Raw genomic sequence first — 25670 nt, 5'->3', positions numbered from 1 at the left:
CGCCCAGTTTGTCTCCAGTAGCCCAGGCTAGCCTGGAGGTGGTCTAGCAGAGGATGGCCTTGAATACTTGATTCTCCGCCTTCACCTCCCAGACTCTGGAACCTTCACCTCCCAGACTCTGGAACTGTAGGTACAGACCACCACACTCAGTCATGTGATGTTTGGGATTGAATCCAGGAAGGGCAAAAACTGCACCAACTGAGCGACTTCTGCAGTTCACGTTTCACATCCCACAACCCTTTTTTGAGACAGGATTTACCACGCCAGACTTCTTCAAGCTGAGAGTCAAACTAGCAAAGCTAAAATAGAATCCCAATTACTCATGGGTGTTCTTTACATCTGCCATTATGGAAAAGGTTTGGGGACCAACTCCATAGAAGAAAAGCGGGTAAACTTTGTCTCTAAATGATTAAAAAAATAAACATTTTAGGTTTTGTAGGCCTCCGTCTTGATCTCAATTCCTGAGCTCTGTCTGCCACTGTATCAGGAGAGCGGCCCTCGATTGCATTTACCAAGTGAATTAGCCTGTGTCCACTAATAATGTATGAACACCAGAGTGATTTTTTTTTTTTTTTTTTTTTTTTTTTGGTTTTTCGAGACAGGGTTTCTCTGTGGTTTTGGAGCCTGTCCTGGAACTAGCTCTTGTAGACCAGGCTGGTCTCGAACTCACAGAGATCCGCCTGCCTCTGCCTCCCAAGTGCTGGGATTAAAGGCGTGCGCCACCACCGCCCATCCAGAGTGATTTTGAGATACTTTTTTTCCCCACGTTATTCTTCCATTTCTCCCCAACCATTTAAGAACAGAAAACTCCAAGAGGCAGGAAGATAACCACAAGTTTGAGGCCAGCCTCATCTGTATGGTAATTTCCATACCAGCCAATAATCTACAGTGAGACCTAGTCTCAAAGCAAGGACAGAAAAGCTTCGAAGTCATTTTTAGCTTCCAGGCTGTAGAAAACAGTAGAACCCTGCTTTGGGGGAAGTTGGATTATTGATTTTAAGATTAGAGATATGGAAAGCCATTATTTCAGAGAGGGCCCTAAAGGACCACAGAAGGGAAGGTCCTTTAATCTCTTGCTGTGCATTCCTTTGTGGGGGGGCAAGATCTTCCTGGTGGTGGGCTAAGCAAACTTCAATTCTATTTTCTAGCCCTAAAAATGGAACAATAGCAAATTGAATGACAGTGAGGACGTGATGACTCCAAAATTGGTTGAGGAGAAAGTTTTTTCTGTAGATAAGAGGAAGAGAACAGTCAGAGGCGTCTGGAAGAGGCCAGAGCAGGGAGAGGAGAATGAACTTGGCCGAGAGAGAGAGAGAGAGAGAGAGAGAGAGAGAGAGAGAGAGAGAGAGAGAGAGAGAGAGAGGGGGGGGGGGGGCAGGAGGAGAGGGAGGAGGGGAGGGGAGGAGAGGAGAGGAGAGGAGAGGAGAGGAGAGGAGAGGAGAGGAGAGGAGAGGAGAGGAGAGGAGAGGAGAGGAGAGGAGAGGAGAGGAGAGGAGAGGAGAGGAGAGGAGAGGAGAGGAGAGGAGAGGAGAGGAGAGGAGAGAGAACCAAGAGGACCAAGAGAGCCTGTGCTCAAAATGGCAGGGTTATCTAAGAATCCGAAGCTGGGGGAAGGGAAGCAAAGCCCCTAGGCTGGAGAGATTCAAGGGACAGGGTATGCCAGCAAGGAAGACTCCGTAAAGTAACACGTACTTGTGAGTGGGGACTGCGGGTGCCCGGAGGCCAGTTTAGAGGTTGATATGCTGATAGGCACCATGGCCTGTGTTAATGGAAGCCACAAGCCCCGTTGCCAGAGATAAGGAGAATGACTTCTTTCAGCAGGTAGGAACTCTCCTAAGTCCTTGAGGGGATGCTGGCTCTTTTATCTAAATGCCAGACTTTGGAAAAAGTAATTTTTTAGGACCTGCTGAGGGGGCGGGGGCGTGGTGGCACACTGGCCTTTAATCCCAGTTTTCGGGAGTCAGAGGCAGGCAAATATTTAAGTTCGAGGCTAGCCTCACACTTCCAGGACAGCCAACTACACAAAGAAACCTTGTTTCAATAAACAGAAACAAAAAGTGGAAACAATAGTTCCTCTTTAGGGAGTTGCTAATAAGACTGAATGAGATAAGTGATTAAAAAAGTTTTACAAACTGCAAATGTGTATTTGTTGCCCAAATGCGCGCTGCAGAATTCGCACTGACTTTACTCCTCTAATCAGCGGTCTACAAAGTTAGATGCGTCAGTGTTCCTTTAAATTCTTCCCAATCACTCCTCCCGGCCTGACCGTCGCCTTTCGGTTACAGCCTTCCCGCAGCTCGTAGCTTGGAGGTTAAAGGTCCTCCTACGCAGAATTTACGCGCAAGCGTAAACTACGATTGGGAGCACTTTATCTCGCCGGGAGCTCGGTCGGTCCTTTTTTCGCTCCTCGAGGCTCCGCCTCCCGCGGCCAATCAGCTGGCCTCGCCCTTTACAATGACCAATAGCATTGAGCGTGGGGGCGTGGCTGGGCGTCCGGGGGCGCGGCCTGGCGCTGAGAGAAGCGGCGGGGCGAACCAGGGGCTGTAGTGAACAACGCAGCCGGACGGAGGTCGCCGGCTGGCGGCTAGAGGAAGCGGCCAGGGCCCGGCGGTCCCCGAGATGTCACGATGGCTGTGGCCATGGTCGAACTGTGTGAAAGAGCGTGTCTGCCGCTACCTGCTACAGCACTACTTGGGTCACTTCTTTCAGGAGCACCTCAGCCTAGACCAGCTCAGCCTGGATCTCTACAAGGGCAGCGTTGCCCTGCGGGATATTCACCTGGAGACCTGGGTGAGGAGGCACAGCACCGCCGGGATGGTGTGAAGGGAGGGAGCACGACCACCGGAGGCGCTTCGCGGAAGGTTTGGGCTGGAGGACAGGCACTGTGTTTGGAGAGGCCAGTGGGTCCCCACCGTCTCCGCCAGGCCCCCTGGCTGGCCCTTCACTTTTTAACCAGAAACTAGGACAGGAGTCCCTGTCTTCGCCCCTCAAGGGGAGAAACAAGCTGGGGAATGGGTGTCACTTGCCGAGGGAATGCCACCATTATCATATGGAGTTAGGGGGAGCTGGTTGGGAAAGGGGATTCCCGAGAGTTAAGAAGGGGAGCCAAGAGACTGGGTTGCCCGGGAGCCCGGCTAGGCTTTTGACAGAGCTGGAATTGAGGTAGTTAGTCAGGGGAGGCTTTGGGGGATATTGAGAGCCCTGCCAGGGGCACCTGTGGAAAATGTCCTGACCTCCTGACCCCTATGATCCTGGGCATAAACGGTGGCGATCGCCCCCGGATGTGGATGTCAACAACAGCGTCACTGTCTGCTGTGTTGATCCACACCTCGTGTGACTGCTGCTGCTCTCTACTTCCTGCTTTTGGGAGAGTGGGAGGGACCTAGCTTGGGTTTGGGAGGGATTTGATTCCTGGCATCTCTACCTGGAGGCCAGCCCTCCAGGAAAGGTGTTAAGGTCTCCCTTCGGGCAGGATGGGTGTGGGGGTAGGGGTGGGATGAGATTCTGGAAGCTGAAGCTTAGAAGGTCTGAGGCCTAAGGTGTGGAATCAGGGGCAGGAGGCCGGAGGTGACAGATGAGGGGCACTGAGTCACGGCTAGGATGACTGGGGAGTAGCCAAGAGCCACCAATTAGAGGCTCCAGTTTATACTGGTATGGGGTCATCCCTCCAGCTCCAGAGCGGTAGAATGGGCATGTGGAAGCGCTTTTTCTTTTCTTTTCTTTTCTTTTCTTTTTTAAAGCTGACCTTTGGGTTTGCAGCTCCACTCAGAAAGACCTAGAGGTGGGCCACACCTTGAGAACAAATGCTGAGTTGTAGAATTGGTGGCCTGGTCTAGGAGGCCTCCGGCCTGTTACTTCAGCCTCTTAGGCTGCCCTGCAAGAGATCCCAGCATCTCTCTAATGCTCCTTTCTTGGGGAGTCGATGGCATTGGCTGTTTTCTGGCCTCCCCTGACAGCACGGGCATTTCACTTCCCTTGACCCCTTCAAAGAGACCACATGCCCGGGACTAAGTGGAGATGGGGAGCAAGGCCTGGCTCCCAGTCTCGGTTTCCATTTTACCTGGAGTCACTAAGCCTAGGCCTCAGTTTCCCCATCCACGGAGGAGAAATTTTGAGTCAGTCTCCTCTTGCCTCCTGGCTCAGACTCTGTTTATTCATCGGCCCAGCAGGTGTTTACTGAGGCCCTCTCTGGTACCACCCAGAGCACCTGGGGTCACAGGGAGAAGGCCAGTGACTCATGCCCTTAGGAGTTCCCCAGTTGGCAGGGATGCAGCCCCAGCACAGACATTTCTGTCCTATGTCTTAGGAGCTCCCAGGTTGGCAGGGATGCTCTACTGTGGGTCTAGGACTCAGGGCCCGTGTGGCCTCTTCTGAACATTATACCCTTGAACTCTTTGCTTGCCTGGGATGAGCCTGGGTTGCCTGCTGCCCCCTTGACTAGGTCCTTCTACTTGTTCTTGTGCCTATGCTAGGCCACCATCCTATTCCCTCTGCCCGGCAGCTTCCTCTTCCCTCTTCAACTGCCCCATCCCAGGTGTGCCCTCCTGGGTTAGGTGCAGGCTGTACTCACCCTTCCTGGTGTTTGGCATTCTGAGACCCTGGCCAACCTAGCCAGACTGGGAGGTAAAGGCATTTATTACCTACTCCTGCAGCCTCTGGTTGTCACATAGAAGGTGCTTAGAGTATTATGTGGCTCAGGCTGGCCTCTAGCTCAAAATGGCCAGCCTGATCTTCCAGCCTCTGCTTCCTGAGTGCTAGAATTACAGGTTGAGGCTCAGCACATCCAGTTTCACTCTGCTCGAGATGGGAGCCAGGACTTAGTGCACATTAGACAAGCACTCAACCAACTGTAGACCAGGTTGGCTTAGATCTAGAAGATTCACCTACACCTGCCTGTGTGCTGGGATTAAAGGCATGCCAGCTACCACACCCGGCAGTAAATGAAGTTTTGAACCTAACAGAGAAATAAACTTTTTTTTTTTTTTTTTTTTTTTTTGGTTTTTCGAGACAGGGTTTCTCTGTGGTTTTGGAGCCTGTCCTGGAACTAACTCTTTTTTTTTTTTTTGGTTTTTCGAGACAGGGTTTCTCTGTGGTTTTGGAGCCTGTCCTGGAACTAGCTCTTGTAGACCAGGCTGGTCTCGAACTCACAGAGATCCACCTGCCTCTGCCTCCCAAGTGCTGGGATTAAAGGCGTGCGCCACCACCGCCTGGCCTGGAACTAACTCTTATAGACCAGGCTGGTCTCGAACTCACAGAGATCCGCCTGCCTCTGCCTCCCGAGTGCTGGTATTAAAGGCGTGCGCCACCACCGCCCGGCTCGAGAAAGAAACTTTTTAACTGGTCCAAAGGGTAGAGCAGTTTGAAGGTGAGATGAAAACAGGTCGGGGCCAGAGGGAAGGCCTTGTAAAGAGCATATAGAAGGATGATGGTGCCTAGGACTTCTCCAAGACAATGGCTGTGCAGGACTGTGGCGGGTAGCCAGCCGTATCTGGAGTTTCAGTGAGCTGATTTAACCTGCCTCTTGCCCAGTCTGTTAACGAGGTTCTGAGATCGATGGAGTCGCCGCTGGAACTGGTGGAAGGTTTCGTGAGTTCCATTGAGGTGGCTGTCCCTTGGTCTGCACTCCTCACTGACCACTGCACTGTGTGTGTGTCAGGCCTCCAGCTTATCTTGCAACCCCGCCAGGGACCAGGTGAGGGCAGAGCAAGACCAAGGGTGGGAAGCTGCTGGGGATGACCCAGGTCTGCCCAAGTCCCTGTTCCTTCCCACAGGACCAGGGACTGCAGACTCTCAGACCTGGGCCTCCTGCATGACCACAAGCCTGCAGTTGGCCCAGGAATGCCTGCGTGAAGGGCTGCCTGAACCCTCAGAACCACCACAGCCCCTGGAGGGACTGGAAATGTTTGCACAGACCATTGAGACTGGTGAGCAGGCCCCTGCTCTATCTAGTCTGTTCTTGGGCCCACCACAGTCTACAGGACCGGGGCTCTAGACAGCAGCAAGAGCTCCACCTTGCCTGCCCCCTGTACTGCCTAACTCTAGACACTCTTCCACAGTGCTTCGGAGGATCAAGGTGACCTTTCTGGACACTGTGGTGAGGGTGGAGCATTCAGTGGGCGATGTGGAGCGTGGCGTGGCTGTGGAGGTCCGGGTGCAGAGGTAAGGAGGGAAGACAAATGCCTCTGCCCTCAATCCTAGCCAGCCTCCTAGGATAGGGCAGGGTTGGTAAGAGTCCTAAGTGGGCCCTGCTGAGAGCCTACACTGGTATCTAGGGCCAGCAGGTATAGGCCCTGTGAATCCAAGGACCCTGACACTCAGAGAAGCCAAGGCTAGTTGAGTTTCCAAGACGGAAGTCAGGCTCCTCAGTTCCATGCCCCTAGGACAGTTTTAAAGAGGGAGCTTCTGGCCTGGGGTGTCTAGATGAGTCCAGACCCTTGGCTCCGCAGACTGGAGTACTGTGATGAGGCAGTGCGGGACCCGAGCCAGGCTCTCCCTGTGGACGTGCACCAGCCTCCTGCCTTCCTGCACAAGCTCCTGCAGCTGACAGGGGTCCGCCTGCACTTTGAGGAGCTGCCCTCCCAGCTGGACCCGCCAAAGCCCCCTTTGCAGATTGGTAGCTGCACAGGGTATATGGAGCTGATAGTGAAGCTGAAGCAGAACGAGGCCTTCCCAGGCCCCAAGGTGAGTCCTAGGCCTTGAGAGTTTGCCCTATCCTTGATTCACTCCCAGAAGTGCTGAACTGATTGACTGGCCCCTAGCTAGAAGCGGGAGGAACCAGGTATAGCCGTTTATACCTGTAATCCCAACATTTGGGAGCCTGACAGAAGGCTGCCAGGTTCAGGTCCAGCCTAGACTACAGAATAATTCCACTTCTTTCTTTCTTTCTTTCTTTCTTTCTTTCTTTCTTTCTTTCTTTCTTTCTTTCTTTCTTTCTTTCTTTCCTTCCTTCCTTCCTTCCTTCTTTCTTTCCTTCTTTCTTTCTTTCTTTCTTTCTGTTTATTTATTTATTTATTTATTTATTTATTTATTTATTATGTGTACAATGTTCTGTCTGTATGCATGCTTGCTGGCCAGAAGAGGGCACCAGATCTCATTACAGATGGCTGTGAGCCACCATGTGGTTGCTTGGAATTGAACTCAGGACCTCTGGAAGAGCAGTCAGTGCTCTTAACCTCTGAGTCATCTCTCCAGTCCTCCAGTTTTTTTTTATTTTTTGTTGTTGTTTGTTTTCTGAGGCTTTTTTTTTTTTTTTTTTTTTTTTTTTAGTTTTTCGAGACAGGGTTTCTCTGTAGCTTTGGAGCCTGTCCTGGAACTAGCTCTTGTAGACCAGGCTGGCCTCAAACTCACAGAGATCCGCCTGCCTCTGCCTCCCGAGTGCTGGGATTAAAGGTGTGCCCACCACCGCCCGGCTGAGGCATTGTTTTTATGTGTAACCCTGGCTGTCCTAGATGAGGCTGGTCTCGAACTCAGAGATACACCTGCCTCTGCCTCCTGAGTGCTAAGATTAAAGACTTGAGTGCTACCACTGCCTGACTTAATTTCAGTTCTTGCAGTGAGGACTTGGGGGAGCGGGGAGTGACATTGCTATCTTCTTGGCAATTGAAAAAGCAGAGACTCTGAAAGGTCAGGTTGGCCAAGTCTGTGCAGCTGCTTGATAGCAAGTTTTGCATTACAACTGGTATCTCATGTCCCAGGGTATGGGTAGGTGGGTTTCTGTTCTTGGGCTAGGTGACATTTAAGGGCTTCACTTGGTCCTCAGTTGGAGGTATCAGGACAGCTGGGCTCCCTGCACCTGCTATTGACCCCATGCCAGCTCCAGCAGCTTCAAGAACTGCTCAGTGCCATCAACCTTGCAGGTGAGGCTGCTGGGCGCTGGGTGGCAGGTGGGGTGAGCTAAGGGTAACCATGTAGGCTATTTTGAAACATCTTTCCTACAGACCCAGGAGGCCTGACTGACAAGCTAAACAAGAGCCGCCCACTGGGTGCTGAAGACCTGTGGCTCATTGAGCAGGATCTGAACCAGCAGCTGCAGGCGGGCGCTGTGGCGGAGTCCCTCAGCCTACACCCCGTCAACAACCCCCTGAGTTTGGACAGCACTGGTGGGTACCAAGCCCTTGCAGATTGAAGGGACAGTTTATGTCCGTGCAAGAGCTAGGGGGCCCTGCTTATCTACTCCTGACTGCCCCTCACCTCGCCCCCAGACCTCTTCTTCTCCATGGCTGGCCTCACGAGCAGTGTGACTTCGGCTGTCTCTGAGCTCTCCATGTACAGCGTAGACCTGGGCTCCTCTGTTCACAGTAACATGGCCTTCCACCAGCCCTCTACCCCAGCCCACTCAGGTGGTAAGTCGACCCCTTAGGCACTTATTCCAGGGTCATGATGGGGTGGAAGGAGCATTGGGATAGCAGGGTGTCAGATGATATAGGAGGTCTCTGATGCCTGTAGACCACCAGCAGTGGGGTTCTCCAGGCTCCTAACTCGGTGGACGCTGCTAAGGCAATGTGCACAATCTAGATTTCTTTCTTTCTTCGTTCCTTTCTTTTAAATTTATTTAGTTTGTGTTTGATGTATGAACATTCTGTTTGTGTGCCAGAAGAGGATATCAGATCTTATTATAGATGGCTGTGAGCCACCATGTGGTTGCTGGGAAGCGAACTCAGGGCCGGGAACTCCAGCTCTTTGGACTCGGTTCCCCTTTCTGTAAAGGGGCATAGTGTAGATCAGGCTGGATGTTTTAGTGAGTAGGTAAGTGTGTAGGTCAAAGACTGGGATAGGTGCGTTATCACATCCTAGTGCCTTCAGAGGACTGGACTGAGCCTGGTCAGAGGGCCTGGCATACAAGAGGGATTAGTTGTCACCCCTTCCAGGCACGTGTGATTTGGCCCCCCACTGTCCAGTTTAGCCAGTTTCTTTCTTCCTCTTCCTCCTCCTTCTCCTAGACAGGGTCTCACTTATGTAGCCCTGACTGTCCTGGAATTCCCTATATAGGCCAGGCTGAACTTGAATTCACAGAGATCCACCTGGCTGCCTGACTCTTCCTTCTGAGTGCTGGGATTAAAGGTGTGTGCCACCATGCCAGGCCTGGCCAGTGGCCAACAGTGACTCCGTTTAAGATTCCCGGGAGCCCTATTGAAGCCTCTCTTCCCCCAGGCAAGCCAACCCCGACTCCAACTCTTCTTGCGGACACCATGCGCCCTGACTCGCTGCTGAAGATGACCCTGGGAGGCGTGACCCTGACCTTGCTTCAGACAGCCGCCCCGTCTTCAGGACCACCGGACCTCAACACTCACTTTTTTGCTGAGTTTGATGCTGCCAAAGATGGCCCCTTCGGCTCCCGAGACTTCCACCACCTCCGGCCACGCTTCCAAAGGGCCTGCCCTTGCAGTCACATCCGGTACACACCACAGCTTGAGGCAGGAACCTGTGGGGAACTCCCAGAGCCCACAGCTCCCCCTGAAGCTTGTATTCTTGCCCACAGACTAACAGGCACAGCTGTGCAGCTGTCCTGGGAGCTGCGGGCTGGCAGCCATGGTCGGAGGACAAGCAGCACTGATGTGCACTTTGGGCAGCTGGAGGTGCTAGAGTGCCTGTGGCCCAGAGCCACCTCAGAGCCAGAGTACACAGAGGTGAGGGCAGAGGAGGGGCTGGGGTCAGGGGCTTCAAGGCAGCCTGGCCTTGTTTACCTTGTGTGTCCCCCTGTAGATCCTGAGCTTCCCCAGTCAGTTGGACTCCCGAGCCTCCTCTCGACCCTGTGCCCACCTGCGTCACACACAGACCCTGCGCCGGGTGCTCAAGGTAACCACTGCTGCCCCAGCCAAGCTACCCTCTCTCTTCAGGGCCCTTGCGTGTCTGTCCTCGTTCTGATCTTGCTATTACTGTGGTCTGATTTCCCCTTCCCGGCCTTTGTTGAACCTCTGAGGTTGACAAAGCCAAGTGTTGGTACTTGTGATGTATAAGCCAGCAGGATGGAGTAATGGCACAGGTATATAGCCCCATCATTTGGGGAGCTGAGGCAGGAAGATGATCAGTTGGTCCTGCCTGAGCGACAGATTGAGTTCAAAGCCAGCCCAGTCAACTTAATGAGGTCCTGTCTCAAAAGGTTAGAAAGGAGCTAGGCAGCACAGTGGTCCTGTGGGGTGTTTAAAGCCTCTCCGTCCCTGCTATGACTCCTGCCCCAGCTCCCCTCTTACCGTTGGGAAACCTCTGGTTTTTTTTTTTGTTTGTGGGAGCCCCTTCCTACCCTGACCTCACTCACCACAGCCCTTACCCCTAACTAGAGCCGGTCCCGGCGTTCTGTTGCCTGCCATTGCCACTCAGAGCTGTCACTGGACCTAGCCGACTTCCAAGCTGATGTGGAGCTGGGGTCCCTGGACCGACTTGCTGCCTTGCTACGTCAAACCACCACACCCCCTGAGCCACCCGCTGGCCTACTAGTGAGCTGCCTGCTGGATTTGCACTGTGGGTGGAGGGAGTAGGCACTGAAATTCCCTGTGACAGCTCTGACCCCCAGCCCTCCCACAGACAGAGCCCCCACAGGCCACTGAGCAGCAGACAGTGTTTCGACTCTCTGCACCCCGGGCCACCCTGAGGCTACGCTTCCCCATCCCAGACCTACGGCCTGAGCGGGATCCCTGGGCCGGCCAGTCCGTGCGGGCTGAGCAGTTGCGATTGGAGCTGAGTGAGCCCCAGTTCTGCTCAGAACTCAACAGTGGGCCTGGCCCCCCAGCTCCCACCCGCCTGGAACTGACCTGCTCAGACCTGCAAGGTAAGCGTGTCCAGGTACAGCTGGAACAGAGGCCTGGGACTCTTGGAGGGTTGGATTTGAGATTAAGGAGGGTCCAGGTTACAGTTGGAGCAGACCCCAGCATAGACCAAGAAGACCCCTTTATCCCAGGGACACTGACTTGACCCAGCAATGGGGAGGAAAAGAAAAGAGGCATCAGGCTGGAGAGATGGCTCAGTGTGGTTAAGAGCACTAACCACTTTTCCAGAGGACTGTAGTTCAATTCCCAGCACCCACATGGCAGCTGGCAACTGTCTCTTAACTCTAAGATCTGACACCCTCACATAGACATACATACAGGGAGAATACCAATGCAAATGAAATAAAAGCTAATAAATTCTTACAAAGAAAAGATCTCAGCAGTGAGACCCTGTGCTCTCTGTCCCCTTCAGGAATCTACGAAGATGGAGAAAAGCCACCTGTCCCCTGCCTGCGAGTCTCCAAAGCTCTGGACCCCAGGAGTACTGGAGCCAAGTACTTCTTACCTCAGTAAGTAGGGTGCTGAATGGGGCAACTGGAGAGGAGGGATCTATTGGTGTTGTGGCAGGTCACTAACGGGTTTGTGTCCTGGCAGGGTAGTGGTGACCCTGAACCCCCAGACCAGTGGCATACACTGGGAGACAGCCTCTGAGAAAGGCCGGGACCTAGAGCTGTCAACCGAGAGTCCGTGTGAGCTCCGGCAGCCTGAGCCCTCGCCCTTCTCCTCCAAGAGGACCATGTACGAAACCGAGGAGGTGAGGCTCCCTGATTCTCCGCTGTGGTTGCTACTTGTGGGCCACTGCTGAGGGGAGCATCTCCTGTTCTGGGTAACAAGGGACTCTGAAGCACCTACCCTGCCCAGGGGTAGGGAAGGGGGCACCAGGAGTAGCCGGCCCTTCAGGCACCAAGATCAGGACCCTGGCCACTTCAGCCATCTAACACCAGTGTGCTCTTGGGCCTCAGGATCCTCTTCTGAGTTGATGGGTACTGGTGCCAAGTGAAAGGCAACGAAGAGCCTGGGGAAAGACCACCTGGGTTCTTAAGTCTGCTCCATAGTGGCCTGTGTGTTTCCTTCTCTGGAGTTGCTGTCTTGAAGGCGATTATGAGGATTACAGAGATTCATGAAGTCTTGGGGAATGCTTAGGCACTGTGTCCAGATGAACATCCCCCACCCCAGGAGAGAAGGGCACCAGTGGATAGATGAATGGCTGGATGCCAGAATCTCCAGTTCTGAAGCTAGACACAGACCCAGGCAGGTCCTGGCTGACTTTCCTCTCCTGTCTAGATGGTGATCCCTGGAGATCCCGAGGAGATGAGGACATTCCAGAGCCGGACGTTGGCTATGTCTCGCTGTACCCTGGATGTGATCATGCCCTGTGCCCACATCTTCCTGCCCAGCAAGGAGGTCTACGAAAGCATCTACAACAGGTGGAGACATGGGGTAGGCTGGGCTGGGCTAGGCCCAAGGCCCTGTCCTCTCTGACCTCCGTTGTCACTGCTCCACACCAGGATCAACAATGACCTGCTCATGTGGGAGCCTGCAGACCTGCTGCCCACGGCCGCCACTGCTGCTCGGCCACCTGGCTCGGTGGGCTTCAAGATGTGCAAGTCGGCCTTCAAGCTGGGTATGAGAGGGATGCTGGCTAGGTGGGAAGGAGGAGTCCAGGTACGGGGCGGGGCGGGGCCAGCCTTCCACATCTCCTTCCCACCCCGCCAACTCGTTCACTCAGACTCAGACTCGGATGAAGAGGACACCCAGTTCTTCTCGATGGCATCAGGTGCCCCCCAGACTCCTGCCCCCGAGTCTTCCCATCGTCAGGCCCAGAGTACCTTCTCCACACTGGTGACAGTGCTGAAGGGCCGGATCACTGCACTCTGTGACGCTAAGGTGAGGCAGCCCAACTCCAGGGAGTTCCTCTTGTCCAGCCAGACAAGCCTGCCAACATCACATTAGGAAGCGAGACAGTAGAAAGCTTAGGGGCTGGCAGCACCCATTGCCACAGTCTGCCTGCCCACCCATACCACCCATCAACCCTCGTGGCTGTCAGCCACTTCCCAGCCTTTCTCCATGTCATGAGAGTCCCTCCAGCAACAGGCTGGTGCCTGTCCGTCCCCTCCAGCCAGCAGCACATAGCACAGACTTAGTTAAGTCTGGGAGGAACTGGAGCTGCCTCGGGCTAGGACTTCATGAGGCCGCTGTCTCTGGGTGTTAGCAGTGCTGGGCGCAGCAGTGACGCATGTGCACGTCTGCAGGACGAGACGGGGAAGCGGCTGGATGTCACTCACGGGGAACTGGTGCTAGACGTGGAGCAGGGCACCATCTTCAGTGTCACCCAGTACCGTGGCCAACCAGGGCTTGGCTACTTCTGCCTGGAAGCTGAAAAGGCAACGCTCTACCATCGAGGTTTGGGGGCCACTTGAGTATATATCAAGTTGGGGGGGGTTTCAGGGCTGTGGGCTGTGAGCAGGGTAGTCAGCGGCCTCATCAAGACTCACAGGATTCCTCCTCAGCGGCCATTGAGGACTACCTGCTGCCCACTCACCTGGAAGTCCCCAGCTTTACTCCTCCGGCTCAGCTGGCTCCCACCATCTACCCATCAGAGGAAGGGGTGACTGAGCGGGGAGCCTTGGGCCGCAAGGGTCAGGGCCCCCCCATGCTGTCTGCAGCTGTCCGAATCCACCTGGACCCCCACAAGAACGTCAAGGTGAGGATTCTTCTGTTGCCCGCTGCCCACTTGGCTTGGGCAGCTGCCTCCTCAGTGTGCACTGGAGCTTGGCGCCCATCGTCCCTCCCGACTGACCAACTGCACTTCCTTCCTCAGGAGTTTTTGGTGACAATAAGGCTGCACAAAGCCACTCTGCGCCACTACATGGCTCCACCTGAGCAGAGCTGGCACTCCCAGGTGAGCAAAGGTGCCTGGGAAGTTACATGGTCCTGTGACTCTGGACTTCTGATTGAGCAAGCAGGTCAAACATGGCTAAAGAGGCCAGTGTGAAAAATACAGCCTGGCTGAGTGGTGGTGGCGCACTCCTTTAATCCCAATACTTAGGAGGCAGAGGCAGGCGGATCTCAGTGAGTCCAAGGCCAGCCTGGTCTACAGAGTGAGTTCCTGGACAGTCAGAGCTGTTATACAGAGAAACCCTGTCTCAAAACAAAAGTAGAAAGAAAAAAAAAAGAAAAAGAAGAATACTGGACTGGAGCTTACCTTGGTCAGAGTGCTCCTGACCAGGGCTATGGTGGACAGCTGGTGGGCAATGGGCAGCAGTATTAGAGGAAGAGGTCACTTTGTCCTCTTTGTTGACCCCTCCACCGCCTGTGTAGCTGTTGGACTTCTTGGATGTACTGGATGATCCTGTGCTGGGCTACATGCCCCCAACGGTCATCACTGTTCTGCACACACACCTATTCTCCTGTGCTGTGGACTACAGGTACCCGGGCTGGGGGGCTGAGGATGTAGGGTCGGGGCCAGCCTCCAATGGAAGGAACCGCTTCAGCCTGCGTTTGCCCCTCAGGCCTCTCTACCTCCCTGTGCGAGTCCTCATCACCGCTGAGACCTTCACCCTCTCCAGCAACATTGTCATGGACACCTCTACCTTCCTGCTCAGGTATGCACGCTACCCCAGATGGGCGGTGCTGACTTGCTGCTGCCGTATGCCCAGGGCCTCTTGGAGCCATCTGTCTGTATTTGGAGTGATGGTGTCCTATATTCTCACATGTCCTCAGGAATGTGAGTTGTTTGTTCTTCTATCCAAAATCAGACTTGAACCGCAGTGTCCTGAATTTGTAATCTCTTTGGCAGTTGTAAAAGTATACAAAGAATAGAGAGCTAGAACAGAACATAGCCAAGTGCAGCCCTGCGTGGGCTGCAGAACATAGCCAAGTGCAGCCCTGCGTGGGTTGCAGCTCCACAAGCACCAAAAGGAAGGAAAGACCTAGCAGAATGACTACTGGGAAAATTTAGAGGAAAGGGATGTTTTGCAGCTTTTGTTTTGCAGCTTTTGTTGTAGCTGGGCGGTGGTGGCGCACGCCTTTAATCCCAGTACTCAAGAGGCAGAGGCTGGTGAATCTCTGAGCCTGTTCTATGGAGAAAGTTCCAGGACAACTAGGGCTGTTACACAGAGAAACCTTGTCTTGACAACTCCTCCCCGCAAACAAAAGTTTTGTTTTAGTGGTAATGGTAGTTTAACCCAGGGCCTCATGCTTACGCTACCAGGAGCTACATCACAAGCCCACGCAGTTTAAAAAATGTGCTAGGTGGGCATGGTGGAACAAGCCTGTGATCCCAGCAGGAGGTAGCAAGGAGGAAGGCATAGGCTCAAACACAAGCCCCCTCTCTCAAAAAAAATGAAATTTTGGTATTGGTTGGTATTGGTGGACAAGGTGTGTGATCCCAGTCCTGCCTGGACAACTTAGTGAGACTGTCTCAAAAACTAGAAAGATGTGTACCTCAGGTTAGACCATGTACTCAACGTAGATTAGGTCCTGTGTTCAAGATGTACTAGATGGATAGACAGATAATGCCGTGGGGGGTGGGGAAAGGGAGACCCTCCACACTGGGAAGTCTAAGTCCAATGCAAAATTAGAAAGTGAGTGTCTGAAGTCCCATAAGAGTAAGAACCTGCAGGGTCTTCCCAGGTCCCCAGTGACCGTCAAGGGACAGTGCTGAGGCTGTCAAGGTCCCGTCACTAGCTTCTTAGTCACTTGGACCTCTTTGCCCGTCACCTCCAGGACCTCTCTTACCCTTCTACCCATTTACCACTGGGCTGCCCCCTGCAGTGGCTCCTGGGCCCTTCTCAGCCCTGTTCCCCACCAGGTTCATCCTTGACGACTCCGCTTTGTACCTATCCGACAAGTGTGAGGTGGAGACCCTGGATCTGCGGCGAGGTGGGCAGGGCCTGGGGTGGGCTCCCCCAACACTGAGGGACAATCCCCTGCCACACTCAGAGCAGCCAGATGTCACCCAGCTGCTGACCTGTATTCAACTACACATACATTCATGTTTACACACCCATGCCCACAACTGTACTAGACACAATTGTGGTGGGTAGTGCGGGACAGGGTGAACAGAGACCATGAGAACCTTCTGCCCTCTGCCTCAGATTACGTCTGTGTCCTGGATATTGACCTCCTAGAGCTTGTAATCAAGACCTGGAAGGGGAGCACCGAGGGCAGGCTGGTAAGTGACTGGCACCAGAGGGCATGGGGGCCTCAAGAGGGTCACAGTGCATGCCCCTGCCTTGCCAGGCTACCACCAGTGTTCCTCCAGGGAACACTGTGAGTGTCCTTCCAACTCACTGGGGGCACCAGAGGGCACTTGCAGGCAGGGCAGAGGGGGACCCAGGGTGACAGCCACTGTGGGTTCCAGTTTTTCTTATCTTCATGGTGAGATAGCAGTTCCTGTATAATTAGGCTAAAGTCAGGGGCGGAGGTTGGCGGGTACCCTGGAACATGGGTTCCCCCATCAGTTGTCAGCTGACCAAACAAGAAAAGGTCCTCCTTGCTCCTGTGGGGTGGGGAGCCTGGCATGTGGTGGCTCCTGTGCCAATGCCATGCCCACCGCCCACAGAGCCAGCCACTGTTTGAGCTGCGCTGCTCCAACAATGTGGTGCACGTGCACAGCTGTGCCGACTCCTGTGCCCTGCTGGTCAACCTGCTCCAGTACGTAACCAGCTCCGGTGACCTGCACCCCCCACCCCGGCCCCCCAGCCCCACGGAGATCGCCGGCCAGAAGGTACAGGTGAGGCCTGGCCACATAGGCTACCAGAGCTCGGCCAGGCCACTCTCTTTATACAAACACAAGGCCTGGATTGGAGGATACCTGGACCTACCCCTCCTGGTGCTCACTCGTGCCTCTTTCCTCTCCTGCCCAGCTCTCAGAGAGCCCTGCCTCCCTGCCCTCGTGCCCTCCCGTGGAGACAGCCCTCATCAACCAGCGAGACCTGACTGATGCCCTTCTGGATACTGAGCGACGCAGCCTGCAGGAGCTGGCCCAGTCATCAGGTAGGTGAGGGTGCTCTAGGGACACCAGACCCTCAGGTCCCTCAGCTGCATCTCCTCACACTGGCCACTTTCTCCCGTAGGTGGCCCCCTTCCTCAGGCCTCTCCTGTCTCCGTCTATCTGTTCCCCGGTGAACGGAGTGGGGCCCAGGCCCCTTCGTCTCCTCCTGGGGGCACTTCTCAGACTGTGGAGTCCTGTTATAAGACAAAGGAGCATGACAGAGAAGAGGAAGGGGATGGGGACACCCTGGACAGTGATGAGTTCTGCATCCTTGACGCCCCTGGCCTTGGCATCGCGGTGTGTGTTGGGATGGGGGTTCTGGATGCTCGGGTAGTTGCTCAGTACTAATAGAAGAACTCTTAGGTAGGAGAAGCAGCCAGGAAGCAGCCTTGGCTCTGGGCTTGAAGGAACAGGTGGAAGTCAGAAGAGGAGACACAGTGTCCTACTCAGACAGGGGATAGAGGAAGAGGGCCAGTTGGCAGATGGGAGTACTGTGTAACTACAAGGGCTAACGGATTGTCCAAGCTCATTGAGGGTCCAGGTGACAGGGCCAAGAGGAGCCAACATAGGCACTGGCTGGTAGTTCAGGAGGAGGAGGAGAGGGAGACAAAAAAGGCAGGTGCTGGGGTTGGCCACTTCTTTGACACACATCTTTGCTTGGCTATTTCCTGGCAGCCCCGAGATGGAGAGCCCATTGTGACGCAGCTGCACCCGGGCCCCATCGTTGTGCAGGATGGACACTTTTCCCAGCCACTAGGAAGCACGGACCTCCTGCGGGCACCTGCCCACTTTCCAGTGCCTAGCAGCCGTGTGGTCCTCCGGGAGGTCTCCTTCATCTGGCACCTCTATGGGGGTAGAGACTTTGGCCTTCACCCCGCTTACAGGTTAGAGGCCTGTGGGTGGCAGTTGGTGGCATTTGGATCTGGGTATAGCCTAGCTGGCAACCTCAAGCTTCATGTGCCTCTCTACCCTGAACTTGAGTTTTTTTCCTTGCCTGAGGGTCTCCTCTCTTAGGCTAAAAGGCCTGTGCTGAGGTTGAGGAGAGCAGATGTTTCCTTAGAGTTAGAGTTAACTTGTCCCCGCGTGTCTTTTCTCAGAGCAAGAGTTGGCTTCACAGGCCCCAGGGTCTCTCCTTCCCGCTCCTCTGGTCCCAACCGGCCCCAGAACTCCTGGCGGACCCAAGGTGGTGTCGGACGGCAGCATCAGGTCCTCATGGAGATTCAGCTCAGCAAAGTGAGTGTGAGGCTGAGTGAGGGGTGAGCACAGAAGTGAGGCTCTGGGGAGAGAGAGGCCCTGTCAGGGCAGTGGCGGGTGATGGTGGGTTGCGGAGGGTGGGTTGAATAGCAAAAGCCACAGGTCATATGAGAAAGAGAAAGGTCCAAAGGACTTGAGCCCAAATAAAGGTGTTAAGGGGTTCCTTTTGTTTGTTTTGTTTTGTCTTTTGAGACAGGATTTTTCTTTGTAGCTTTTGGGAGCCTGTTCTGGAATTCGCTCTATAAACCAGGCTGGCCTTGAACTCACAGAGCTCCTCCTGTCTCTGCCTCCTGAGTGCTGGGACTAATGGCCAGGGGATTCCAAGTTTCTTAGAGCAGCCCATTTGGTGTTGAGCAAGCATGACGATGTTAGTAGCTGGGAGGGTCAGGGAAGAGCATCCCGGCAGTAACTTGAAGACCAGGTGGGAGCCGAAGCATCCAGAAAGAATAAAACCCTCTGTAACAGAAGTTTGGAGATAATGAATCAGGCCTGGACTCAACCATACAGTGAGCAAGAACAAGGACAGGTGTGGAGGGGATGTCAAGGCCCCCAGGACAGGAAGTAGAGCACACACCCCTTGTGTGGAGACTGGCTTAGGGTGGAGCCGTCCTGGTAGAAGGAAGGCATTTAGAGACCAGTGAGGGAAAGAATGGGCCTCAGCAATGTCTGACAAGGTGGGCCTGCACATTGAAGTAGAACAAAGGCTTTGGAAAGGTTGGAGAGGTGGGAGGGATTTGGGCTGGCCAAGTTCTATGTGGCCAGGTTGGATGGATTTGGACTGGTCAAGTTCTGTGTGGCCAGGTTGGATGGATTTGGACTGGTCAAGTTCTGTGTGGCCAGGTTGGATGGATTTGGGCTGGTCAAGTTCTGTGTGGCCAGGTTGGATGGATTTGGGCTGGTCACGTTCTGTGTGGCCAGGTTGGGCCAGGAGTGCAGTGGTGTTAGCCAAGTATGGGCCTGAGGTAGGGTTGGGATGGGGCCTCAGCCAGACCCCCCTCTTGGGCCGCAGGACCCAACTCAGGCCTCATTCACCCACAGGTGAGCTTCCAACATGAAGTATACCCAGAAGAGCCAGCCCCAGGGGGGAACCCTGGCCAGGAGCTGGAAGAGCGGCCATTGTCCCGCCAGGTGCTCATTGTTCAAGAGCTGGAGATCAGAGACCGACTGGCCACCTCTAAGATCAACAAGTTCCTTCATTTGCACACGAGTGAACGGCTGCCTAGGCGCACACATTCTAACATGGTGAGCGTGCCTGGATGCGGGCAACCTCCTTTCCATAGACCTCCTGAAGGTGTTTTGTGTCCAGAGGACAAAGCAGCCCAGCCTCAGTGGCAGGAACAGCATGGGCGGAGGCAGGGTTGATGGCAGCTGGGAATGGAGTTCCCAAAGCGCAGTAGAGACTTAGTTTCTCCTCCGCCATCAGCTTACCATCAAGGCACTGCATGTGGCTCCCACCAGCAGCCTGGGAGGGCCAGAGTGTTGTCTTCGGGTCTCCATGATGCCTCTAAGGCTCAATGTAGACCAGGTGAGTAGTGGACAAGGGCAAAACCCGGCGTGACCCCCTCCCCATCTCCAGGTCCTGAATCTGACCCAGAATTCTTCCTACAGGATGCCCTCTTCTTCCTCAAGGACTTTTTCACCAGTCTAGCAGCTGGCATCAACCCCATGGTCCCAGGGGACACTTCAGCTGAGGGTGAGGGACCAGGCCAAGGAGGGGAGTCTAGATTCTGGCCGCCCCAACCATCCCTAGTTCCATCCTGGGTCTGTGACCTCTCTTCCTACAGCTCACCGAGAAACCCACAGCCGGCCCAGCAGCCCCCAGGAAGGACAGTCTGAGGGCACAGAGACAACAAGCAGCCCCCAGGAGGCTCCAGGCAGTGGCCACAGCTCCTCTGACCCACAACCCATCTACTTCAGGTAGGAAAGAGGGCTCTGGACCAGGATGTCTGCCAACCAGGTCAGTGAGCAGAGATTCTCCTTTCCCCTCTTCCCCTTCTAGGGAGTTCCGCTTCACATCCGAGGTGCCCATCTGCCTGGATTACCACGGCAAGCATGTCACCGTGGACCAAGTGGTGAGTGATGCCATCAGGCAGGCTGTGTGAGCCACTCACTGTAGGTCCAGGGTCTGGGGACAAGATTCACAGTATATATCCCAAAACATAACCACACCCCTGTCCCCTGCTCCCAACAGGGCACTTTCACAGGGCTCCTCATCGGCCTGGCCCAGCTCAACTGCTCCGAGCTGAAGCTCAAGCGGCTCTGCTGCCGGCATGGGTGAGCCCCAGCTCCCCCTGGGGGGCCACAGCCTTCCTCTGCTGCCGGCATGGGTGAGCCCCAGCTCCCCTTACGGGCCACAGCCTTCCTCTGCTGTTTCTCACGGGTTGTATGGCTTTGGCCAAATCTTTACTCAGGCCTTAGTTTCTCCTTTGTAGTAGGCTGTTGTTGCTCCACACTGCTGGATAAGACTCTGGGGCAGCCGGGGGTGCTCGCAGCTCTTGTCTTGGAGGTACCCAGCCACACTTGTCCCTGAGTTATCAGTGTGTGGCTTGCCCCAACCTCGTCCCTGTTGCCTCTCCCTTCCAGTCTCCTGGGTGTGGACAAGGTGCTGGGCTATGCCCTCAATGAATGGCTGCAGGACATCCGCAAGAATCAGCTGCCTGGCCTGCTGGGAGGTGTGGGCCCCATGCACTCAGTTGTGCAGCTCTGTGAGTATCTGGCTCTGAGAACTCTGCTTTGTACTTTTCACAGAATAAACAGAGATGAAGTAAGGAAAACTCCCCAAAATGGGAGGGGTTTCAAGGGAAGACAACACTTTTCAAACAATCCCATTTATTTAGTGTGGGGGGGGGTTGCATGCATGCCACCTGCCACAGAGCACATACAGAGGTCAGGGGACAGTTCCTTCTACCCTTGGAGTCCTGGATGTTGACCTCGGGTCAACAGACCTGGTGGCAAGGGCCTCTACCTGCTGAGCCATCTCTCTTCCTTCCTTCCTTCCTTCCTTCCTTCCTTCCTTCCTTCCTTCCTTCCTTCCTCCCTCCCTCCCTCCCTCCCTCCCTCCCTCCCTCCCTTCCTCCCTCCTTCCTCCCTCCTTCCTTCCTTCCCTCCCTTCCTCCTTTCTTTTTGGGGCATGGGTGGTTCAAGACAGGGTTTCTCTGTAGCTATTGAGCCTGTCCTGGAACTAGTTCGTGTAGACCAGGCTGCTAGTAAACTCACAGAGATCCTTCTGCCTCTGCCTCCCTAGTGCTGGGATTAAAGGCATATGCCTCCACCACCCAGCCTGCTGAGCCATCTTGCTGGCCCTCTGTTTTATCTTTATTTGGTTTTTGAGGCAGAGTCTCACTATGTAACCCTGGCTGCCCTGGAACTCACAGAGGTCCCCCTGCCTCTGTCTTCCAAGTGCTGGGGTTAAAGAGCACGGGCACCCTATTTTATTTTTTGAACATAATCTCATGTAGCCCATGCTGGGACACAGGCAGGTAATGTCAAGCCTAAGAAGTCTTTTTTTTTTTTTTTAAAGATTTATTTATTATGTATACAACATTCTGCCTCAAAGTACGCCCACACGCCAGAAGAGGGCGCCAGAGCTCAGTACAGATAGTTGTGAGCCACCATGTGGTTGCTGGGAATTGAACTCAGGACCTCTGTAAGAACAGACAGTGCTCTTAACCTCTGAGCCATCTCTCCAGACCCCTAAGAAGTCTTGAAATTGCACTTGGATGTGAGGAACTGTGTCATACCCCTGTAATCCTGGGGAGGCAAAGGCAGCAGGATTGCTTGTTTAAGAACATCCTGAATGGGGACTAGGCTAGGCCAGGCCAGGGGAAGCTACCTAACAGTATTCTGTCTTTTAAAAGGGAAAAAGAAACTGGTTTGGGAAAGGGGTAAGGGTCCTTGTGCAGGAAAGAGAGGCCAGGGCAGTCTTGGCATCTCTCTCTGATAATCCTGTCCTACGTACAGTCCAAGGGTTCCGGGATCTCCTGTGGCTCCCCATTGAACAGTACAGAAAAGATGGGCGCCTCATTCGGGGGCTGCAGCGTGGGGCTGCCTCCTTTGGGTCATCCACAGCCTCTGCTGCTCTGGAACTGAGCAACCGGCTGGTCCAGGCCATCCAGGTGAGTGCAGGACTGGACAGGAAAGGAACACCCTCATCCCCAGGCTCCTGGTTCTTTCCTCACAGTTGAAAAGGCTGGGCATAGATAAAGGCACATGACATGGTGGCTCCCAGGGGTGGGACCAAAAGTCTGTTCTCAGCTCTCAGAGCCCACATTCCCATGCCCAGCAGCCTTTGTGAGAGATGACTGCATGGGGCAGCTGCAGAAACTGGCTCTGGTTCATCCAGGTTCTGGGCTGTACTGGGCCCCAGAGTGCACCCCATCACCACCACAGCAAAGCCCTGGTTATCCGGTAGTGATTGAGCTCCAGGGTGGGACTGGGTGAGCCTGCGGGCATGTGGGACACTTTATCAGGAGACCTTTGAGCTGGGCCCAGACAGGGAAGGACAGGGTTCATTTGGTTGGGAAAGGCTGGGAGTGGACAGAACACAGGACGTGGGTGGGCAGAAGGTGGGTTGGGCAGCAGGCATGTTTTGATGACTTTTAGGGTCGGACTGTACAGGGACTGCCCTCTAATTGGAAAACTAGACAGCTCAGGCAGGTCTCAGCCATGGGCTGCCTGGATGTGAAGCCCCAGGAAAGTTTTCTCCAGCAGCAAGTACTTTGACCACTGAACTATCCCACCAAGCCTAAAAAGTTTTTTTCCCTTTTTAATTTACTCACTCTATGTGTGTACCCTAGCTTGTTTTTTGGAGGTAAGACAATTTTGGGGAATCAATTCTCTCTACCGTGTGGATCTCTGAGGTTGGGGGTTGAATTCCTGTCACCTCAAAGTAAATGCCTTGACCTTTGGAACCATCTCGCCAGCCCCAGAAAGGTTTGTTAATGTCCCCTTAAATTAAGAAAGTCTTTTGAACAGGCTCCAAAGCCACAGAGAAACCCTGTCTCGGGGGGGAAAAAAAAAGGGTCTTTTGAAGAGCTGGAAAGATGGCTTGGTGGTTAAGGCTGCTTGCTGCTCTTGCAGAGGACCTGAGTTCAGTTCCTCCAAAGGATCCTGGGCCTTCTGGCTTCTAGGGGCAGTGCATTCACACAGTACCATACATAAATAAAAACAAATGAATAATAAAATGAAAGCGTAAGAAGGAAGTCTTCTGAGATAGGAGATGGGAAAAGGAAGGCGAGGAAGTAGGCCAAGTACGACAGGGAATAGTTACGCTGAAGGAGGTCTGGTCCCAGCCTGGCCTGTCAGGCCATCTGTCATCCTCCAACTCTGGTGTCCTCAGGCTACAGCTGAGACAGTATATGACATCCTGTCCCCGGCATCCCCCATCTCCCGCTCCCTACAAGACAAGCGTTCTTCACGGAAACTGCGCAGAGGTCAACAACCTGCTGACCTCCGGGAGGGCATGGCCAAGGCTTATGACGCTGTCCGAGAGGTGAGAACCACCCTAGTCCCATGCCCAGCTGCCCCATCCCCACTCTCTCACTGACCTCTGACCTCCACAGGGCATCCTGGATACGGCCCAGACCATCTGTGATGTGGCATCAAGGGGCCATGAGCAGAAGGGACTGACGGGTGCCGTTGGGGGTGTGATCCGACAGCTGCCCCCAACAGTGGTAAAACCAATAATCCTAGCAACAGAAGCTACATCCAACGTGCTTGGGGGCATGCGGAACCAGATCCTGCCGGATGCCCACAAGGACCACGCTCTCAAGTGGCGCTTGGAGGAGACCCAGGACTGACTGCAGGCACCCAAGATCTACCCACTGTCCCAACATGCTCACCTGTCCAGCCAGCCACAGTGGTGCCACCAGCTCCCTGGTTTCCTGATTGCTGTGACCCACAGCTAGGCCACTGTGAAGGATTCCTGCCCAGCCTGCCTGTTGACAATTGGCCGTTAGAGTGGGGCCTCGCGGCTTTGGGGCCTCTGCCCTGTCTGTGCACTTTTGTCTGGGAAGAAAGGACGCTGCTCCTCCCTGCTACCTGGGCCCACACTGCTGCCTTGTTCCAGAATGAGGATGGAGGCTTTTGAACCTGCAGACCCCACTCAGCCAAGTGTCTCTCCGTGTCTCATGGGGAGGTGGGGGACAGATGTCATGTGGGTCAGTGTATTTTTAAGATCCCTGAGCGCGTGGGTCAGTGTCTGCATGAAGTGGAATAAACTTGCCCACCGCCAGCCCCTCTTCCAGGTCCTGTGTGCCTGTGAGGCCCCAGCCTGCCCCGCCAGTTCCCATCCTTGCAGGCAGTACCTGCTTGCTGCCACCAGAGGGCACCACACTCCACCCTCAGCCTTCTACTGGCGTGAACCAGCCTTTCTCTTCCACTTGGGCTCGACCTAGCAACTATCCTGGGTGCCTCTCACCCTGGCACTGCTTCTGAGTGTCAGTTGCAGACTAAGGCAGGGAGGAGCCACCTGGCGATGCCAGAGAAGGAATGGCTCTAGGAGCCCATATCAAAGCCCCGTTTCTTGGTTCTATCCCTGTAAGACCCCAGTGCCCAGCCTTACCCTTGGGCTCCAGGCCAGCCCTGTGAAACCCCGGATTGTGGCCTAAGGCCACACCTCTTGGTCTGCCAGCAGAGACAGCACCCAGGACTGTCCAACTCTAGAAGGCTGTTCCCACCGTCTTCAGCAAAAGGCTTTTGGGGTGCCCAGGCCTTAAAGGGGAGACACTGGGACTATACTATGGCCTCCAGAAGACGCCCACTGCCCCCATCCCACTTTCCTCATTCACTAGGGAGCCACACCAGTGACTCCACCCTCAGTGGCACTGCCAGGAAGTGAGTCGTCTGTGGGGCAGCTGAGGAACAAGTTAGGAACCAGAGGTCCCTCACTTTACTGGGTGTCCTGGTGGCCACTGAAGTTAACTGTGGTCCCTTGGGCCCCATCATAGATCTGAGTACTAAATAGAGACCTGTTCCTTACCCTCCTCCATTTTGACTGTCTGTGGTTAGCTGGGCCCAACAGACTAGACAAGAGGTCAAGCCAGTGAAACTTGAGAGGGACAAGCCAACAGGTGGCCAGGGTCTGCCACTGGGTAGCTGAAGGTCTCCCTGGCACTTCCTGGACCCGCCCCACCAGCTGGGGCACAGTCCAGGTCTGCTGCCCTTCGGACCCCACTTGCTATCACTATTGATGGCAGTGAGGTAATCATTAACACTGCCAGGGCTGGGCCAACGGCTCAAAAGGCCCTGGGCCGGGTGGCCCCACTTCCTCCTTGTGCCCTGAAGGCCAGCTAGGTGCGAGGTAAGACCTCCCAGGCTCTCCCTGCGTGGAGCCGCCAGCCCTTCTGAGCAAGAAAAGAGGTGGGCTTGGGGACTTTGGGGGAAGCCCATTAGGGCCTCTGTGGCCTCAGTGTTACTCCTTTGGGTGAGTAACAGGCTGCAGTGTCTATGTCTGGAGCTGCCCAGCACTGAGACAATTCCTAAACAGCTGCTATGTCTGCCTTCCGGAAGTGCTGGTGCCTTGTGCAGCAGAAGGCTGGGCTTACCTAGGCCTTGGGATTTGCTGCTGGGCTCTGTCCTGCAAAGGACAGGGTAGGACCCTCCCCCCTCAAGGTCCAGCAGTGGGACCTTGCGCAGCATCCTCTGCTTCCCTGGGT

The 25670-nt window shown here is 54.5% G+C and overlaps 1 protein-coding gene across 3 annotated transcripts; it reads left to right on the top strand.

The window, feature by feature from the left end:
• Positions 1–2537: 2537 nt before the first annotated feature.
• On the top strand, positions 2538–24293 carry Atg2a (autophagy related 2A). 3 transcript variants are annotated; one of them, XM_057778174.1, is made up of 40 exons: positions 2538–2790; positions 5530–5692; positions 5772–5924; positions 6057–6159; positions 6447–6681; positions 7760–7856; positions 7938–8099; positions 8202–8342; positions 9151–9394; positions 9479–9626; positions 9703–9795; positions 10278–10433; positions 10522–10765; positions 11176–11272; positions 11358–11517; positions 12048–12190; positions 12272–12387; positions 12493–12650; positions 13016–13166; positions 13274–13467; positions 13585–13665; positions 14085–14191; positions 14276–14368; positions 15577–15647; positions 15863–15939; positions 16330–16494; positions 16634–16763; positions 16844–17058; positions 17437–17645; positions 17859–17994; positions 19054–19257; positions 19439–19540; positions 19624–19708; positions 19800–19932; positions 20015–20087; positions 20207–20289; positions 20599–20720; positions 21976–22130; positions 23354–23506; positions 23577–24293. In XM_057778174.1, exons 1-40 carry the CDS (start codon positions 2620–2622, stop codon positions 23811–23813), a joined length of 5760 nt encoding a protein of 1919 aa, XP_057634157.1. In that variant the 5' UTR covers positions 2538–2619; the 3' UTR covers positions 23814–24293. The 3 variants fall into 3 exon arrangements, with proteins under 3 accessions (XP_057634157.1, XP_057634156.1, XP_057634158.1); XM_057778173.1 differs by having other exon boundaries at positions 16330–16500; XM_057778175.1 differs by lacking the exons at positions 21976–22130; positions 23354–23506; positions 23577–24293 and having other exon boundaries at positions 16330–16500; positions 20207–20342; positions 20599–20669.
• The last annotated feature ends 1377 nt before the right edge of the window (positions 24294–25670 follow it).

Source organism: Chionomys nivalis, chromosome 8, assembly GCF_950005125.1.
Source record: "Chionomys nivalis chromosome 8, mChiNiv1.1, whole genome shotgun sequence".
NCBI classification, from domain to species: domain Eukaryota; kingdom Metazoa; phylum Chordata; class Mammalia; order Rodentia; family Cricetidae; genus Chionomys; species Chionomys nivalis.
This window is presented reverse-complemented; position numbering and strand designations above follow the sequence as displayed.

Coding starts and splice junctions, on each gene's coding strand:
- Atg2a (XM_057778173.1), top strand. CDS start 2,620: ATGTCACGATGGCTGTGGCCATGGTCGAACTGTGTGAAAGAGCGTGTC. Junction 6,682..7,759: donor AGGCCTTCCCAGGCCCCAAG/GTGAGTCCTAGG, acceptor CTTGGTCCTCAG/TTGGAGGTATCAGGACAGCT. Junction 10,434..10,521: donor AGCCACCCGCTGGCCTACTA/GTGAGCTGCCTG, acceptor GCCCTCCCACAG/ACAGAGCCCCCACAGGCCAC.